The 17,500-nt window shown below is 41.8% G+C and overlaps 1 protein-coding gene across 4 annotated transcripts in view; it reads left to right on the plus strand.

Annotated features, from left to right (window-relative positions):
• The first annotated feature begins 328 nt into the window (after window positions 1–328).
• SCYL3 (SCY1 like pseudokinase 3) overlaps window positions 329–17,500 on the plus strand; it is a 46,156-nt gene continuing 28,984 nt past the window's right edge. Inside the window, exons 1-7 of one of the 4 annotated variants that reach the window (XM_020814254.3) lie at window positions 329–487; window positions 2,642–2,918; window positions 4,208–4,393; window positions 5,898–6,011; window positions 12,743–12,799; window positions 14,400–14,502; window positions 16,059–16,170. In XM_020814254.3, coding sequence (XP_020669913.3) covers window positions 2,754–2,918; window positions 4,208–4,393; window positions 5,898–6,011; window positions 12,743–12,799; window positions 14,400–14,502; window positions 16,059–16,170 — 737 coding nt within the window. In that variant the 5' untranslated portion in view covers window positions 329–487; window positions 2,642–2,753. The other 3 variants (XM_020814256.3, XM_020814255.3, XM_078392441.1) reach the window with 3 other exon arrangements.

A 17,500-nucleotide genomic window follows, 5' to 3' on the forward strand; every position in this document is an offset into this window, starting at 1 on the left:
GAAGCAGCGCTGGCAGTTAGTTTGTGGTCCGATCGCTAAGAGCACTTTGCCCCCAAAAGTTTGGGGTGATCGCGGATTTAGGCCAAGTTGCTTCTTCACGGCAATAAAGGTACAAAACTAGCTGGTACAAAATAAAGTGTGGATGACGAATAGCGAGCCGCGGGAAGGATGGCGGCTGCTGCCGACTCCCCTTCGGCTCTCGCATCCCCCCCCCCCCCAAAAAAGTCGCCGTTCTGCACGAAAGCTGCCGACCGAGGGCAGCTTGCCAGCTTCTTCCGCCCTCAGAAGAGACGCCTTCACCAGCTCCCGGAGGCGGAAGGGAAACGGAAGTCCCTTGAAGCGTCACTCGCCCTTCCTGTGAGAGTCTATGATATGCCTGGGCCGGAAGTTGGCCTCCTTTCCTTCCCTTGCTATGGAAGTGGCTGCCGAGGGAGCCCAGGAGCTGAGGGCAGTCCGGCTCTTCCTCTCCCCCTCCGCGGGGCGGCAGGTGAGCGCCTGGGGGCGGGACGGGGTGCGGGGCGCCGGGACCAGCTCGGACTCGGGCTCCGGCTCCAGCTCCGCCCAGGGCCGTTTTCTCTCTCCGTCACTGGGAAGCGGGCGTTCAGGTTAGCTTGGCTCTGACAGATTATCGGCTCGGCATCTTGGGCGGCGGAGGGGGGGGGGGGAGCAGGCCCGCGCCTGGCCTTGGCCGCTGGGTAGTTGGCTGCGTGGCCTGTTGACCTTCCGTTGGAGCTTTGGAAGGGAAAAGACGGACCGCGCCGCCAAAGGCCTCGGGGGCAGGGGATGGAAAGCAGCGGGTCAGACCGCTTGTCAGGCTCTGCGCCCCCCTCCCTTGCCCCGAAATCCTCCTCCTTTATTCGCATGTTGTATAAAAGTAGCAAAGGTACTCTACTCTACTCGCGGCAGAAGCATTGGTAGTACGTAGTGTATCGAGCCCAGGCGGGCGCCTTCGTTGCCCCGCATTGACAGGTGGGGTGCACGTTATGTGACACCACACATCACGCGAACAGGGGACAAAAGATGTTGTGACGTGTAAGAGGCGAGAAATGCTGCTCTTGACCCTTTTTTTCTCATGACGTCCTGGTTTTACTATTCACAGGTTTTTTAACAGTGTGTCTACCTGCTTGTCTTCTTTGGGGGCGTGAGGGAAGAGGTGCTAGTCCATAAAAACTTGTGCAAATTGTTTAACTTGTGGCAATGAGAAAAAGCGTACTTGTGCTGGTGGCTTGAGGGAACAGAGGAGAAAACAAAACGTAGAGGCTTTCACGTTTTCTGTTGGGAGGGTCAGTGGCTGCGTACATTTAGAAAATTTGTTGGTTTTTGTTCGCTTCTGTTTTCCTCAATGGCCAGGTTTCCATCAAGCATTGGGTGTCTCATGAGGATTTTTCAGTCAATAAGTAGCATATATTCACTGGTATTAAATTTTGGGTAATCAACAAGCTTTGCTGAAATACTACAGAGAAAACTGTCATCTTATTTCTGAGTATGTTCAAATTCTGCTCTTTAAAAAACCTTACTGACCCAGTTCTCTTCAAGAGATGCTGTTTTCTTCAAGAGATGCAGGAAAAATATTTCTTGGGATTTGCCTGCAATACAACTGCATTCTGTACTGAGGCTGTGTCTCTTTAAATAAAATATAAAAGTTGTAAGCAGATACCAGGACACCTCATCTGGCCTGATCTCTGATTTTGACAAGAAATTCAATTTTTGTATTCTTCTGAGTAAACTTAAAATGATAAAGGTGTGCATCCTGTTAGAAGTTCCAGTATTAGGACTAGGGGTCATATACCCAAATAATTATGTAGGATATTCTGAAAGCAAATGAACACCAAGCAGGCTCTTTATGTATCGTCTTGAAGGGGGGGGGGGATGTTTTGTCTGAGGGGTTTCTTATGATGTCCTTGAATTGGAAGAAAGGTTAAATATAAATGAAATAACAAATAATTGAACCACTGTTGTGGCACTTTCTTTCCTAATTTGCATATACAATACTTTCCAAAAAAGCCACTTCCAACTCCTTTGCTTTGATACCCGTTGAACCAGTGGCTAATTCTCCATCTAAATGGGCATGGCAGGGACTATGAACAGCTGATTTTTCTGTTTTCAGATTTACTTCCATTTGTGTTTACTTTCAGTGCTGCCTCTTTAGTGATTTGGAATTGACAGAGATAGTGTTGGTCTTACGTTAATGCACATGTTATAGAAGATGATATATTATGAACCTTACAATTTTTATGCTCAAGGCAGTATTTGGAATTTGGATTATTTGTTCTAAGATTCGTTCACTATAATCCTACACATTTACTTGCAAACAGGACCCACTTTGTTCAGTAGAGTGTACTGTATTGTAGATCTATTTGGGGTTTCAAACTTAGTATAATTTTTTTCAACACAAACCCAAAAATAATATGAGAAAAACCTATTTCAGAAATTGTAATCAGCTTTTTTGAGAGACGTTAAGATAGTTTAATTTTTGTCCAGTTGAAATGTTTGTAACTTTTACTTTACTGATATTACATTTTCTTTTGGTTTTTATTCTGATTTTACAGTCTTTTTAAGTGTGTAGAAATTCTTTTGTAAAATTTGTTTATTGGATCAATACATTTTATTTATAAGGTGTTTATTTTGTGTTCTTTTACAGAGAATACTGTAAGGAATTTCACATATGCTGGTACTGTTTTATTTGGAATTCTTTTTAAAGCTTTTTTGGAACTTGAAAAACACTCTGTGAAACGCCTCAGGTTTATAAGGTGATGGGCTCAGAGAATAGTGCTTTAAAGCATGACGCACTGGAACAGCCTCCATTTACGTTACCCTCTGGAGTCCGTATTTACCCAGCGGTACTGCAGCATGGCAAATTTGCTTCGGTCTTTGTGTATAAGAGAGAGAATGAAGACAACGTTAACAAAGCTGCCAAGGTATTGTCTTGGTATTGACACTTGTATACGTAGTATTCATTTTAAAATGTGAATTTTCATCTGGGTAAATTTCCAAGGCAATTGACATAAACAAATTCATTGGCTGAAGTTCAGCAGTAAGTCACAACTAGAACAGGCCCATTGAATTAGTGGGGATTTAGTGGAACCTAAATAAGTTCCATTGATTCAGTAGGTCTACTGTACTTGCAGCTTACTACTGGATTCCAGCCACTGCATTCTGAAATGATAGTTTTTTAGATCCCCTAGATTAGCAAGACAAATAGAGTAACTAGTTCAGTTAACTCACAATTGCTGGAGAATAAACAGTCTAATTTCTTACCATTTTTTCTTAGTCAAAATATCTTCAAAACATCTACTTCAACATAAGTTCTGTTAACAAAATTCCATGTTCAGTTAACATCATTGAGCAGTGGGGTACAGCACAACAAAAGGCAATGAAAATATATGTGAAGCCTTCAAGCCTAGTTTGCATTATTTCAATATAAGGAGTCAAATAAAAAGTTCTTTAGTTATATATCTTCATCTTAATTGTAATGAACCCAAAAATAGTTTTGCCCCTATATCATTAGTGCCCTTTCAGCTAAAGAAAGCTCAACAATTTGTAGCCAACTCTTCTGGGGTGGAGGAAAGCGACATCAGAGCAGATTTAAAGCATGTGAGCACTCTCAGTAAATTATTATAAAATGTAAATAAAATATCCAGAACAGTTTTCTGAGAGTTAAGAAATGCAAACAATAGCTGAGAGCACATTGCTAACTGTTAGAAATAAGCAAAAACCTACTAAAATTAACAAGAACACAATTAGGTAAAGCTGCCTTATTTTGGCAGACCTACAGTTCTGTAAATTATGTGTACTGTTATGACCACAGTAAGCATTCATGTAGAAACTTTGAGAAACAGGATATTCACAATTGGATGCATGTAGCATTACATAATCTTACACAGGGTACTCTTCTCCATTTGTCTTTATATCCTTTCTACTTAACTAATATTTGAAATTAGAATTATATGTTGTCACAAACTTTCAGTATTACTTTATGAACAGGCTAAAGCCTAATCTAAATATGTTTATGGGAATATTGACTGTAGGGAAAAGAAACAAGAATTAATAATTTCAACCAAAACATTCTGATGAAAGATGATTCAAACTACTAGCAGCCATGTGAAAATATCAGAAACCAAGTTTTTCTGCTATCCCTTCTCACTGTTGCAAGTGTATTAAACAGAAAAATGCCTTACTAAGTGATTTTTATCTTGCATTTTGGAAGCACTTGAAAACTTTACGCCACCCTTGCCTCCTGCGCTTCCTTTCTTGTACTGTGGAAACAGATGGAATCCACCTGGTTACTGAGCGTGTGCAACCACTGGAGAAGGTCTTGGCAACCCTGTCTCCTTTTGAGATATGTGCTGGAATCTATGATATTCTACAGGCTATTGTGTTTCTCCATGACAGGGTAAGTACTCTTTCTTTGCATAGAAGGGAACATATAAGAGGTGATTAGTGAGTAGGAAAGCTTGGCCTCAAAGCCAGGACTCTTAGTTTGAATCTCCACTGCACCTTCCAAAAGAGACGCCAGCTGAGGTGAGCTGGAGTATGTGTGACTGATCACCAAGGATGTGATCTACCCCCATATGGCTTTGGGCAAGTTGCATTGTCTGGGGCAGCAGCAGAGGGAGAGACTGTTAAATCACTTGCTAGTACTTTTTAACTGGTGGTATTGCCATAGTTTGGAATTGACTGGATGGGACATTATTGTTATTGTTTTTATGGGAATGGAGATTTCCTTAAATGGAAATAGGTTTTGTCACTTGTTATGTTGACTGCAGGCAACTAGATGGTTCTTTTTCTTCTTTAGTCAGCCTTTAAGGCAAATAGTTCCACTGCTAAATAAAAGTGAATTATTTTGAGTAACATAAATTAGGTGACAATGGATTACATAGTTATTGAACTCCCTTTACACTATGCCACCTCCAAAGCAGATAGGGTAAACATAAATATAAACATAAAGATAGGGTAAACATGAATAAAAATAAATAAACCAACATATGTCTTGCTGTTTTGCAGTAGCTGTCTTGCTCCCTTATCTATTGCTCTATCAGTTTTGGGGTGGTAGGAGTGGAACATTCTAGGAGCAATACTTGCACAGCATATTTTTGTTTGTTATAGAATTACAACAAATTATTACAGGCACTTTTGACTACACATTTTGTAATACATTTTTAAACATCTGGTAAACCCTTATTTTTGTACATTTTGCTTTGTACTTGACATTTTTGTTTTTATAGGACTGGATGGGGAATGTGCTGCCTTCCAAATGTTGTTGGACTGCAGCTCCCAGAATCCTTTATCACTGCCTGAGCTGGCTATAGCTAATGGGACATGCGGTCCCACAAGATCTGAAAGACAATGCTTTTCCCCTCGCAATAGAGAGTATTAACTTACTAGCTGGGATGGAGGGGAGGGGCTGCACTCATGAGAAAATATAGACCATGGAGAAAAAGGTGGTGGTTGTGTTAAATGCAAGTTGCAGCTAATATCATAAGGACCACTGGAAGTCATACGTTCACGGAGATGAGAGTTATTGTTCATAAGTAAAGATGAAGCTTTTGGAGAAGAGTTCTGCTAGGATAAAAATGCTGATAATATACAAGGTGAATAAGATTGTTATGTCACCAACTGTGTTTTTTGCAAGAAATTTGTTTGTGGATTCTTTCCCAGAACAAACAGGGATAAAAGTTTGCCAGTAATAAACTGAATTGCACTAGTTCAGCTTGACCTGTCATAAAGCTCTTCTCCTTGCAAGAGGTTTCTGGTGGCATATACAACTCCTCTGTGGTTTTGGCAGCTTTCTTCTGGAGGCTTGGGGCACCTAATTAGTACTAACTAGAGTTTTGTGCCTGAAACTATCCCCCAGGTTTGCTGCAAATGTTCTCCTTCTCTTTTAAAATATGTTTCAGGGAAACCTAACGCACAACAATATCTGCCTGTCCTCTGTGTTTGTGAGCGAGGATGGACGCTGGAAACTAGGAGGCATGGAAACCGTCTGCAATCAGAATGAAGCTACACCAGAGGTAGAATCAAAGGAACTGTCCCCTTTGCAATGTTCACGAGAGCATTTCCTCTTTTCTGGATTGTTTTGCTTTTACATTTAACCCCACTACTACCACATAGTCTGAAATTCATTAGATTAAGAGATGTGTGGGCTTTATAGCCAGCCCTCTTTATGTACTACTTATTTCAAAGCTACATTACGGTTTCCCTAAATTGTATTTGTTATCTGCAAACCAGAAGGCAACTAATTCTTCTAGGTGTTTGTAGATAATTACTTAGTAATTTTGTTGTTTTGTTGTTGTTGTTTAGTCATGACCCCATGGACAAGAGTACGCCAGGCCCTCCTATCTTCCACTGCTTCCCGGAGTTTGGTCAAATTCATGTTGGTAGCTTCAGTGACACTGTCCAACCATCTTGTCCTCTGTCGTCCCATTCTGGTCTTGCCCTCACACTTTCCCAACATCAGGGTCTTTTCCAGGGAGTCTTCTTATGAGATGGCCAAAGTATTGGATCCTCAGCTTCAGGATCTGTCCTTACAGTGATCACTCAGAGTTTATTTCCTTCAAAATTGATAGGTTTGTTCTCCTTGCAGTCCAGGGGACTCTCTCGAGCCTCCTCCAGCACCACAGTTCAAAAGCATCAATTCTTCGTCGGTCAGCCTTCTTTGTGGTCCAGCTCTCACTTCCATACATCGCTACTGGAATAACCATAGCTTTGACTACGCGGACCATTGTTGGCAAAGGGATGTCCTTGCTTTTTAAGACACTGTCTAGGTTTATCATTGCTTTCCTCCCAAGAAGCAGGGTTCTTTTAATTTCGTGCCTGCTGTCACCATCTGCAGTGACCATGGAGTCCAAGAAAGTAAAATCTGTCACTGCCTCCATATCTTCCCCTTCTATTTGCCAGGAGGTGATGGGACTAGTCACCATGATCTTAATTTTTTTTATGTTGTGCTTCAGACGTATTTTTTCAGTCTCCTCTTTCACCCTCATTAAGAGGTTCTTTAATACCTCCTCACTTTCTGCCATCAGAATGGTATCATCTGCATATCTGAGGTTGTTGATATTTCTTTTGGCAATCTTAATTTTCGCTTGGGATTCATCCAGTTCAGCCTTTCATGTGATGTATTCTGCATATAAGTTAAATAAGCAGGGAAACAATATACAGCCTTGTCGTACTTCTTTCCCAATTTTGAACCAATCAGTTGTTCCATATCCAGTTCTAACTGTTGCTTTCTGTCTCACATATAGATTTCTTAGGAGATAGATAAGGTGGTCAGGCACGCCCATTTCTTTACAAACTTGCCATAGTTTGTTGTGGTCCACAGAGTCAAAGGCTTTTGCATAGTCAATGAAGCAGAAGTAGATGTTTCTCTGCCTTGTAGGATTTTGAGCATAACCTTGTTGCATGTGAAATGAGTGCAATTGTATGATAGTTGGAGCATTCTTTGGCGCTGCTCTTCTTTGGGCTTGGGATGTAGACTGATCTTTTCCAATCTGGCCACTGCTGTTTTCCAAACTTGCTGGCATATTGAGTGTAGCACCTTAACAGCATCATCTTTTAATATTTTAAATAGTTCAACTGGAATGCCATCACCTCCACTGGCCTTGTTGTTAGCCATGCTTTCTAAGGCCCACTTGATTTCGCTCTCCGGGATGTCTAGCTCAAGGTCAGCAACCACATTATCTGGGTTGTCCGGGACATCCAGATCCTTCTGGTATAATTTCTCTGTGTATTCTTGCCACCTTTTCTTTTTTTAAACATTTTATTATTTTTTAAAATATACATACTACAAAAAAAAAACCACACACCACAAATACCTACAAAACAATAACACATAAAACTAACAAAACATACAAGACTAACAGCACATACAGGCGGGGAGGTATTTCCCATGCCAGCTTATCTATTATGTAAATTCTTACTACAGAAATAATATATCCGTGTGCATCTACACATGTTATATTCCACATCCCTATTTTGTGTATCTAATTAAGTATCTAACATCCTAAGTTTATAATAAATTTTGTAAATTCTGTCATCTGCATTTCCATCCATCTAAATCTCATCATAAACATTCCTCATTTCCTCTTTAAAATTACTTATCCACCATAATATCCACACAGGCCCATTTATTCCTTGATGATTTCCATTCTTATAAACAAAAAACTATATATCTAATCTTGTCAACATAATCACTCTTGTAGTTCACACATATTTGATATTTCCATATACATGCCTCAGAAACAAAAAATCCAATGTTATTATTCATCATCATTTCTGAAGTTCAGAAGTCACATACGCTTGTCTAACCTTAATTTTCATGTCTAGCCAAATTTGCTTATAGTATATTAGTCATGTTGCTTTATATGTCAATTATATATATCTTAAACCAATTGATTTCTATTATTTATTCAGCAAGTAACTTCCTCCTTTCTGATTTTTATTTATTAACTCCAGTATCATCAAACTGGGATTGGCCTTTCTAATCTTGTCAACATTGCCACTATTATAATCACACATACAGTATTTAATGTCTCAATATACGTGCCTCACAAACAAAATATCCACTATTATTATTCATCATCACTTCTAAAATTCATGGGTTGCATGTGCTTGTCTAACGTTCAATTTCATCTCTGGCCGAATTTGCTTATAGTATATTAGTCATATTACTTTGTATATTCATTCATTTTTTCCCAGTTTTAAAATGCCATCTATAATATTTCTTTAAGACATTTTCTATACGGTTGACTAATTTCATCCCCATGTGGTCAGTGGTTTGATTTTGGGGCAACATAGTGTGTAATCTCTGATCGTAAATTTCTGCCCTCAGCTTTGCCCATTTCTCCCCCTTTATATTTTTTCTTTTCGGAACAGTCTTGAGATATTTCCTCCCTTCCCTGCCCGCCCTTTCGTCTTTTTCAGGCATCTTTTGAAGAAAAGGAGTCTTCTTCTCTCTCTCTGACAACGGTGGCTGTTGAATAAATTCCATGCTTTGTCTGTGTTGCTTTGAGGCCATCTCTCTCTCTGACATTAAAGGCTGTTCATTAAATATCTGGTTAAGTTGTTTGTCCTTGCTTTCAATCTTTTCGTGCAGAGTCATCAAGTCTGTTCTGATCTCCTCTAGTTCCGCCTTGAAATGAATGATTATGTTAAATTGACATTGTTGAAGAAATCCCTTGATATAATCCATTGAGGATTGCGATGATGATTTCCCCCCTCCTTCCATGGCTGTGGCAGTCAGCAGGTTAATTACTCAGATTTCCCACATGATTTGTTAGCTAGTCCTCACTTAAAGTCTCACGAGGGGGGACCCCAAGGATGTTATTTGATTTATAATCCACCTTGTAGCCAGATACGGAGTCACATAGGTTAAGTTATGCAGGGTTATTTAGAGTTCTTAAGCCTGACTTTATAGATTTATGAAAAGCCAGTTTCTCTGGGGGAAGGGTTATGAGAGACAAAGAGCAGAATTAGTTTCGTTTCCGAGCTGTGACGTAGTAAGAAAACGCCGATGTTACAGGCATTAACAAAGTTATGCTGCTTGAGATCTTCCTTCTTATCATCTTTCACAGAGCAGATTTGATCTTTTACTTGCTGTGGCTTAGCAGCAGATCATTAATCTCTGTTCTGCAGTCAGATAATAAATCTCCTACCTCCCCTCTCCGAGCAGCTAACTCACCATCATGGCGACTTCATGAGACAGATTGCGTGTAGGAAGGGAACTCTTCCAAAAAACAGGCTGTCATCTGAGATTCGGTGGTTCCAAAGCCCCCACTTGATAGCAAGTCCCACTCTCCTGTGGGAACTTGCCCCCCCTTCTCCTGGGGGGTCCTCTGACTCGTAGTAAACCCAGGGGAATCCAGAGCCCTGGAATTTCCCCTGTTCTCGCTGCTCGTTGCTCCGCCTCCTCCCTTGCCACCTCTTCTTGATGTCTTCTGCTTCTGTTAGGTCCCTCCCATTTTTGTCCTTTATCATGTCCATCTTTGCATGAATTGTTCCTTTAATAGCTCCAATTTTCCTGAACAGATCTCTGGTTTTTCCTTTTCTATTATTTTACTTAATATCTTTGAACTGTTCATTTAAGAAGGCCCTCTTGTGTCTCCTTGCTATTCTTTGGAAGTTAGCATTCAATTTTCTGTAACGTTCCCTGTCTCCCTTGCATTTTATTTCCCTTCTCTTCTCTGCTATTTGTAAAGCCTTTCTTGCATTTCCTTTTCTTTGAGATGGTTTTAGTTGCTGCCTCCTGTACAATGTTACGAGCCTCCATCCATAGTTCTTCGGGCACTTTGTCCACCGAATCTAGTTCCTTAAATCTGTTCTTCCCTTCCACTGTGTATTCATAAGGAATTTGGTTTAGATTATACCTGAGTAGCCCAGTGGTTTTTCCTACTTTCTTCAGTTTAAGCTTGAGCTTTGCTATAAGAAACTGATGATCAGAGCCACAATCAGCTCCAGGTCTTGTTTTTGCTGACTGTATAGAGCTTCTTGATCTTTGGCTGCAGAGAACATACCATATTTTACCATGTATATGACCCCTCAATGTATAAAATGACCCCCTGATTTTGAGTCTTGATGGAGGTGGAGCAGCAGTTAATGGGCAACTGCTCCTCAATCTCCTGCTGCTGTTGTCTCCGCTGCCTGCCCAATTACCTCCTCCAGTGTGACTGCCAACTGCCGGGGCTTACCTGTACTCACGTCTCTGCTTTGTTCCCTGCCCTAAGGAGATTGTGGGAGGAGATGATCTGGCGGTGGCAGCAGGAGGGGACAAGGCAGGTGACGTGAGCTGGAGGTGAGCCCCGGCAGTCGCACTGGAGGAGGTAGGTGGACGGGCAGGGAAGGCAGCAGCAAGAGGTGCCCAAGTGCATGTGAATCCTCCTTCGCCTCCGCCTCCTGCTGCTGCTGCTGCCTCGGGGCTACCAGAGGGGACAAGCTATGAAGTCTGGAAGAGGCAATTGGGCAGTGGTGGCGGCAGGAAGAGGCGCCCGAGCGTGTGCGCGACTGCTTCTGTGTATAAAAGAACGCTAAATTTTTCCTCTAATTATTTTAGGAAAAAGTGTTTTGCACACGGAAAAATACGGTAATCAGTCTGATTTCGGTATTGCCCATCTGGTGATGTCCATGTGTAGAGTCATATCTTGAGTTGTTGGAAAAGAGTGTTTGTGAGGACCAGCTTGTTCTAGTGACAAAACTTTGTTTTGAACTCTAAGTCCAACCTTACCTGTTGCTCCTTTTATCTCTTGACTCCCTACTTTAGCATTCTAGTCCCCTATAATGAAAAGAACATCTTTCTTTGTGGTGTCAGTTCTAGAAGGTCTTGTAAATTTTCATAGAATTGGTCAATTTCAGCCTCTTCAGCATCGGTGGTTGGTGCATAAACTTGATTTACTGTGATGTTGAAAGGTCTGCCTTGGATTCATATTGAAATCATTCTATCATTTTTGAGATTGTATCCCAGTACAGCTTTTCCCACTCTTTTGTTGACTATGAGGGCCACTCCATTTCTTTTACGGGATTCTTGCCCACAATAGTAGATATGGTAATTGTCTGAATTGAATTTGCCCATTCCCATCCATTTTAGTTCACTGACGCCCTGGATGTCAATGTTTATTTTTGCCATCTCCTGTTTGACCACATCCAGCTTCCCAAGGTTCATAGATATCACATTCCAGGTTCCTATGCAGGTTTTTTTTTTTTTTTGGCAGCATCAGACATTCCTTTCACTTCCAGTCACGCCCACAGCTGAGCGTCCTTTCAGCTTTGGCCCAACCACTTCATTAGCTCTGGAGCTGCTTGTACTTGTCCTCCGCTCTTCCCCAGTAGTATGTTGGATGCCTTCTGACCTGAGGGGCTCATCTTCCAGTGTCATATCTTTTAGTATTTTGTTTCTGTCCGTGGAGTTTTCTTGGCAAAGATACTGGAGTGGCTTGCCAGTGACCTGTCCATCTTGGGTGTCCCTGCACGGCATAGCCTATAGCTTCTCTGAATTACTCAAGCCCCCTTTGCCATGGCAAGGCAGCAATCCGTGAATGGTTATTGCTGTTGCCCAATTAAACCTTTATTCTTGTCTGTTTTGACCCTGTGCCTATCACATTTGAATATTCTACTTTGGCAAAAGGTGATCAACTGGTAATAGAAAACCAACTAAATGAGGAGTTGCCTTTTTCCGCCCCCATTTGTAGTAGCACATCAGTCTTATTTCTCATTTCTGCAGCCCAGAGAAATGAAACCTGACTCATTAGCAATGCCAGAATATGCAGGGTTGGCAGGATGTTTGTGAAGAAGGAATGTCATGGCAGCAAAGTCATGTGTGCATGTGTTTATGTGGGTGCATGGAAGGAAGAGAAAATAACCGTCCTAGCCTTCCTCTTGCCCATATGGTGTCATTTATAGTCTTTATAATTAAAGCTTTACAAGAAAGTGGCCGTTTGTGCTACATATAAGATGTATCAGTCCAGTACAATGTTGTAACATGGAGTGATTTTCTTAGAGCCTTTTCCAATCTAGTAGTTGCTGAAGTCTGTAGTTTCATAGGACACAGTTTGAAAGGCATTGCTAGGCACTCTGGATTTAAGGAAGCAACTAGGTTTCAGAGGAGCTTTGGTAGAGAGGAAAGGCTTTGATTGGTGTTCACATGTGACTTGAATTCAAATGAGAACTCAGCATTTTAGAAATTGTAAAGATGTCAAGGCTTCTATTTTGTTTAACATGCAATGTGCCTCCTAACTAAAACGTATTCTCTGTGTAGTTTCTGCATAGTATGAAGTCAATACGAGACAAGACAGGCATTCCACCTGAAGAACAGGTAGGCTTCATCCATTTGTGCTAGAGCAGTACAGAAAGCATTTTCCATTTATGCGTATTTAGTGTGTGTGCGTGCTGTATACAGTAGGACCCATGTATCTGTGTGGGATTGGTTCCTAGGTGCTGAAAAGCATGAATTATTGTGAATGCTATTTTAATAACAAATATTGTACATACAGTGGGACCTTGACTTACGAACGTCCCTACCTGCAAACGATTTGACTTATCAACGGCTCCGTTCACAAAATCTACTTCGACTTGCGAACGGAGCCTCGACCTACGAATGAAAAAAGGCAGGGGAAGAGGGTGGGTAATGCAAATTTCCCCTGCCTTTTTTTGTTCCATTCAAACTGTTGGTGGTGAAGAGGCTGCTCTTTCACCCCAACAGTTAGGAAAAGGGACCCCCAAGAGGTCTCCGATGGAGGCGGGGAAGCTCCCAGGGTTTCCCACCACTGGACGCTCTTGCGGCAGGGAAGCCCTGAGAGCTCCCCCGCCGCCATCAGAGAACTCCTGTGGGTCTGATCGTGGCAGCAGGGGAGCAATTTTAAATTTCCTGCCCTTTTCCACCGCTGCGATAGGATCCCCAGGAGGTCTCCGATAGCGGTGGGGAAGCCCTAAGAGCTTTCCTGCTGCCATCAGAGACCTCCTGTCATGGCAGCGGGGGACCCCCAAGGAGGTCACGGATCGTGGTGGGAAAGCTCTCAGGGCTTTCCTGCCGCCACCTGAGACCTCCTGGGGGTCTGATCGCAGCGCTGGGGGACCCCCAGGAGGTCTCTGATCGTGGTGGGAACGCTCTCAGGGATTTGCTTTCATTTCGGCTTGCTTGCTTCATTTTCCTATCCCTTAAAAAAATTGCATGTGCATAGGTGATCTAGCATTAAGCTCTACCCTAAAATAAAATGTAGCTTGGTGGTGGAGAAGTGAATGCTGGTGAATCAGACATGGCTCTGATTTTACAACAACATCTGCAGGGGGAAAGTCGAATTAAAACCTTCCAACATGAAAAAGTTGCAGCCCAATCTATAGGCAGATTTAAAAAGCCTGTTTGGCAGCAAAAAGTCTGGCCCAGTTTGATTCAGTCTTGTACATCATGCAGACAGAAAAAAGGCTTCACATTCACCCATTGTGTAAGCGAAGCAAATCCCGCCGTGGTATTTGACCATCTAATGTAGTTGGCCCCTTAAACATTTGGAGCCGGCATGTTGTTTCATCCACACCAAGCTGGAGTCTAGTAGAATACTGTCTTTGTTTTGGTGTGCAAACTCACACAAAATTAATTCTGAAATTAATAGTTCCCACTCTTACTGTTTGCTTCTGTGATAAGGCACATAGTTAAGTAATAACAATAACAAGGCAAAGACTCTAGACCAGTGTCATTTTTTCCTTTCTAAATTGGTTGATGATTAAACAACAAATACTGAAGAACTCCTCAGGGAGTGCTCCTGAGCAAACCTCATAGAGCAGGCGAATGGAAGCAGTATGTTTCCAGGGCCAGTGTTGAAGAATATAAATATTCTATAACATGTTTGTGAATTAAAAGGAGGGGGTCCAAAGATGAGCAAACCACTTTCTGCTGTATTATTTTATTCCTGTTTGTCTAGTCTGCAGATTTCCAACCTCTTCCTGAGGGACAGGGTCATTCTCGAGATGCTTACTCATTTGGAATAATGGTTGAAAACTTGCTGACTTTTTTAAAGGAAGAAGGTAAGAATCCTTTGAAGCAAAATGCCCTTTTACATTTCAACTCTTAGTTAAATTTGTGGAGCCTGTTACAGTAATCACTGGATAATTTTAAAAAGTGGCTAGACAAGCTCATAGCGGATAAGACTGTCAGTGGCAATTAGAAATGATTAGAGATGGGCATGAACCGATTTGTCCCAGTTCGTGAAGGCAGCAGCATAGGTGCTGCTGCTCTGCTCCCTACCTCCTCTGACTCAAACAGCCACTGAAAGGGCCCAGCTTACTTTTTTTTCCCGCCTCCCTGGTTAATCTACCAGTTATGACTAAGACCCCAGACTTCTCTGCCTCACCCTTTTGCTCAAATGAGAGATCAACCAAGAGGACGAGGCAAAGAAGCCGGAGCTGTTGCCGGGACTGGAAACATCAGTTGAGGAGGTGGAAGAAACAAAGCAAGCTGGGCCTAGTGAGTGGCTCTTTGAGTCAGAGGAGGTGGGGGAGGGGAGCATCAGCGCCTGTGCTGCCACCTTCATGAACCCAGATGAACTGGTTTGTGACCATCTCTAGCAATGACTCCTATATATGATCTCTATGAATGTTTCTGGGAGACATGATTACCGTGCTTTCTGAGGTGTTGAGTGGTCCTTGTGGAATCAAAATGCTGGAGTAGACAGATCTTGTTACATTTTTGTCTTTCAAGGAACTGCCTCTGAAAGAAAAAATATGTTCTTGCAGAATCTAGAACATGAATTCCAGAATTGTCCATTATTTTTCCTTAGATATTGCTAAATTTGATTATGTAATATGTTAGTTGTATACAGACTGAGAGAGTTAGGAAACAATGCCTTAAGCAAATGTTGGGGTCTGTTTCTTTACAGATGGGTAAAGAAACTCCAGCAAAAGACATCATTGTAGTCTTTTGCTGTAGGTTTTTAAACATAAGATGGATGGCAGTTTCTCAAGGAAGTATAGCTGAGAATTTGCTGGAGGTTCGGTTTGATGACTGTTGGACTCAGTTCCAGCTCTACAATTCTGTAACTATCAGACAAAATACCACACACTAAGTCCAGCAGTGAATGGCATTGAGTGTTTTGGATTTACTGTACCAAGTGCTTCCACTTGGGATTCTACTGTGGTGAATATGAGTAACAGTTTCTGATGTAATGTGAAAATTATTGAGCACCAGTTCAATGGTTTGTTGTTAGGGATAGTATCTCAGGTGGGGCAACAATGACCTGACTGTCCCATTTAGGTAAGGGATTTCTATAGCCTAGAATGGAAAAAGGACAGAGGACTAGATTGCCCTTTGAACCAACTTGATGCCTGAAATTCCATGTCTCTTCTCATGTCACTTGTTTGCTGCTCTCCTCTGACAGCTATTTTAAGGGTACTTTCCCAGAATTATCTGCATCCTAAAGAAAGAGCTAACTTAATCTTCTATCTTTTTGTATCTTCTTGGGTGCTTACTTTCTGTCTCAGGGCTCATATCTTAATTCTATATTCTTTAGCTACTCTGGGAAAATAATTAGTACTCTTCAAAGTATTGTTAAGCTTTGATCTCATCACTAAACGGTGTTTTTCAGTTTCAGAGGATGTTCTTTCCAGCTTTCAGCACACTTTACACTCTGCTCTGCTAAACCCAGATCCTGTGTGCCGCCACTCATTGTCCAGGCTACTATCTCATGAATTCTTTAGGTGAGCATACTGCTAGAGCATGTGCTAACTAGCCTAATTTGTGGGATACCACAACATACATTATTTTTGATACCCAAGCAATCTTAGGTTTCTAAACCAGCCATTCTCAACAGGGCCCATTTGGCCCTCTGGGGATCCTGGCATATTTCAAAGGGGCCACAGATTGAAAAATGTGAGAACTTTCTGAAAGAGATCTTTTCATGCTGTATCCTTGTTTGACAGGGGCCCTGGAACCTGAGGAGGTTCCCACCATTTTTACAAGAGCCTGTGGTGAAAATAACATTGTAACTGGCCAGTCATGGAATCATTGTATCATTAGCTGTGTTGTGTTGCCAAACAGAAGATGTAATCTTTAGAGGCAATTGCCTCAGATTGAGATAAAGGTACCTTCATAGATACTATACATAGAGCTCACTGTTCTCTCTAATTTCTGCTAGTGCTGTGCAGGGCTCCACCCCTCCTCATGTGCAGGGTCCCATCCACAAATAGAAGCAAATTGGCAGCAACATCAATCTGGCTGTGCTGGACTGATGCAGCACCGTGAGCACACATGCAGTTTAGAGAGAAAGTTGATTGTACACTAAGTTGCAAAAATCAGTATACAACAGATAATGTGCATAGGTATTTCTTAACGTAAGTCAGTTCACCTCCAAAATTTACACTTTTTGCATAGCAGTACAACAGGGTTTCAACTAATATCTGCAGTATTCTTTTACTGTAAGCTCACAACAGTATGGAATTCTCTTCTGAAATTATCAGTGAAAAAGTGAAAATTACCTCCAGTTATAGTGCTCCAAACAATTCTTTCCCAAGATGTCTATTATGATGATGCTCAGATATGATCATGGCAACATCTCAGTAAAGGAGGTACCAAATAAGGAATGCATAGTTGTGTGTGTGTCATGGTGTTAGTGCACAGAAGTCAGTATTAGAAGTCTGATCTGGGTAGACTGAAGAAATAAAAGTAGGACAGGGTCTTCTTAATTGTATTGGAATAGGTATGGGATGTTTGTATATACCAGTGGTTCTCAAACTTGAATCCCCAGATGTTCTTGGATTGTGTGAAGGCTTCTGGGAGTGGTGAAGGCTTCTGAGAATTGCAGTCCAAGAACATCTGGGGACCCCACTTTGAGAACCAGTAGTGTATACCAGTGGTTCTTAACCTTTGTTACTCAGATGCTTTTGAACTGCAACTCCCAGAAACCCCAGTCAGCACAGCAGGTGGTGAAGGCTTCTGGGAGTTGCAGTCCAAAACTCCTGAGTAACCCAAGGTTAAGAACCAGTGGTGTATACTATCCTACTTAGTCTTTAGCTTTACATCAACCCCCCC

The sequence above is a fragment of the Pogona vitticeps genome, chromosome 4 (assembly GCF_051106095.1).
Source record: "Pogona vitticeps strain Pit_001003342236 chromosome 4, PviZW2.1, whole genome shotgun sequence".
NCBI lineage: Eukaryota > Metazoa > Chordata > Lepidosauria > Squamata > Agamidae > Pogona > Pogona vitticeps.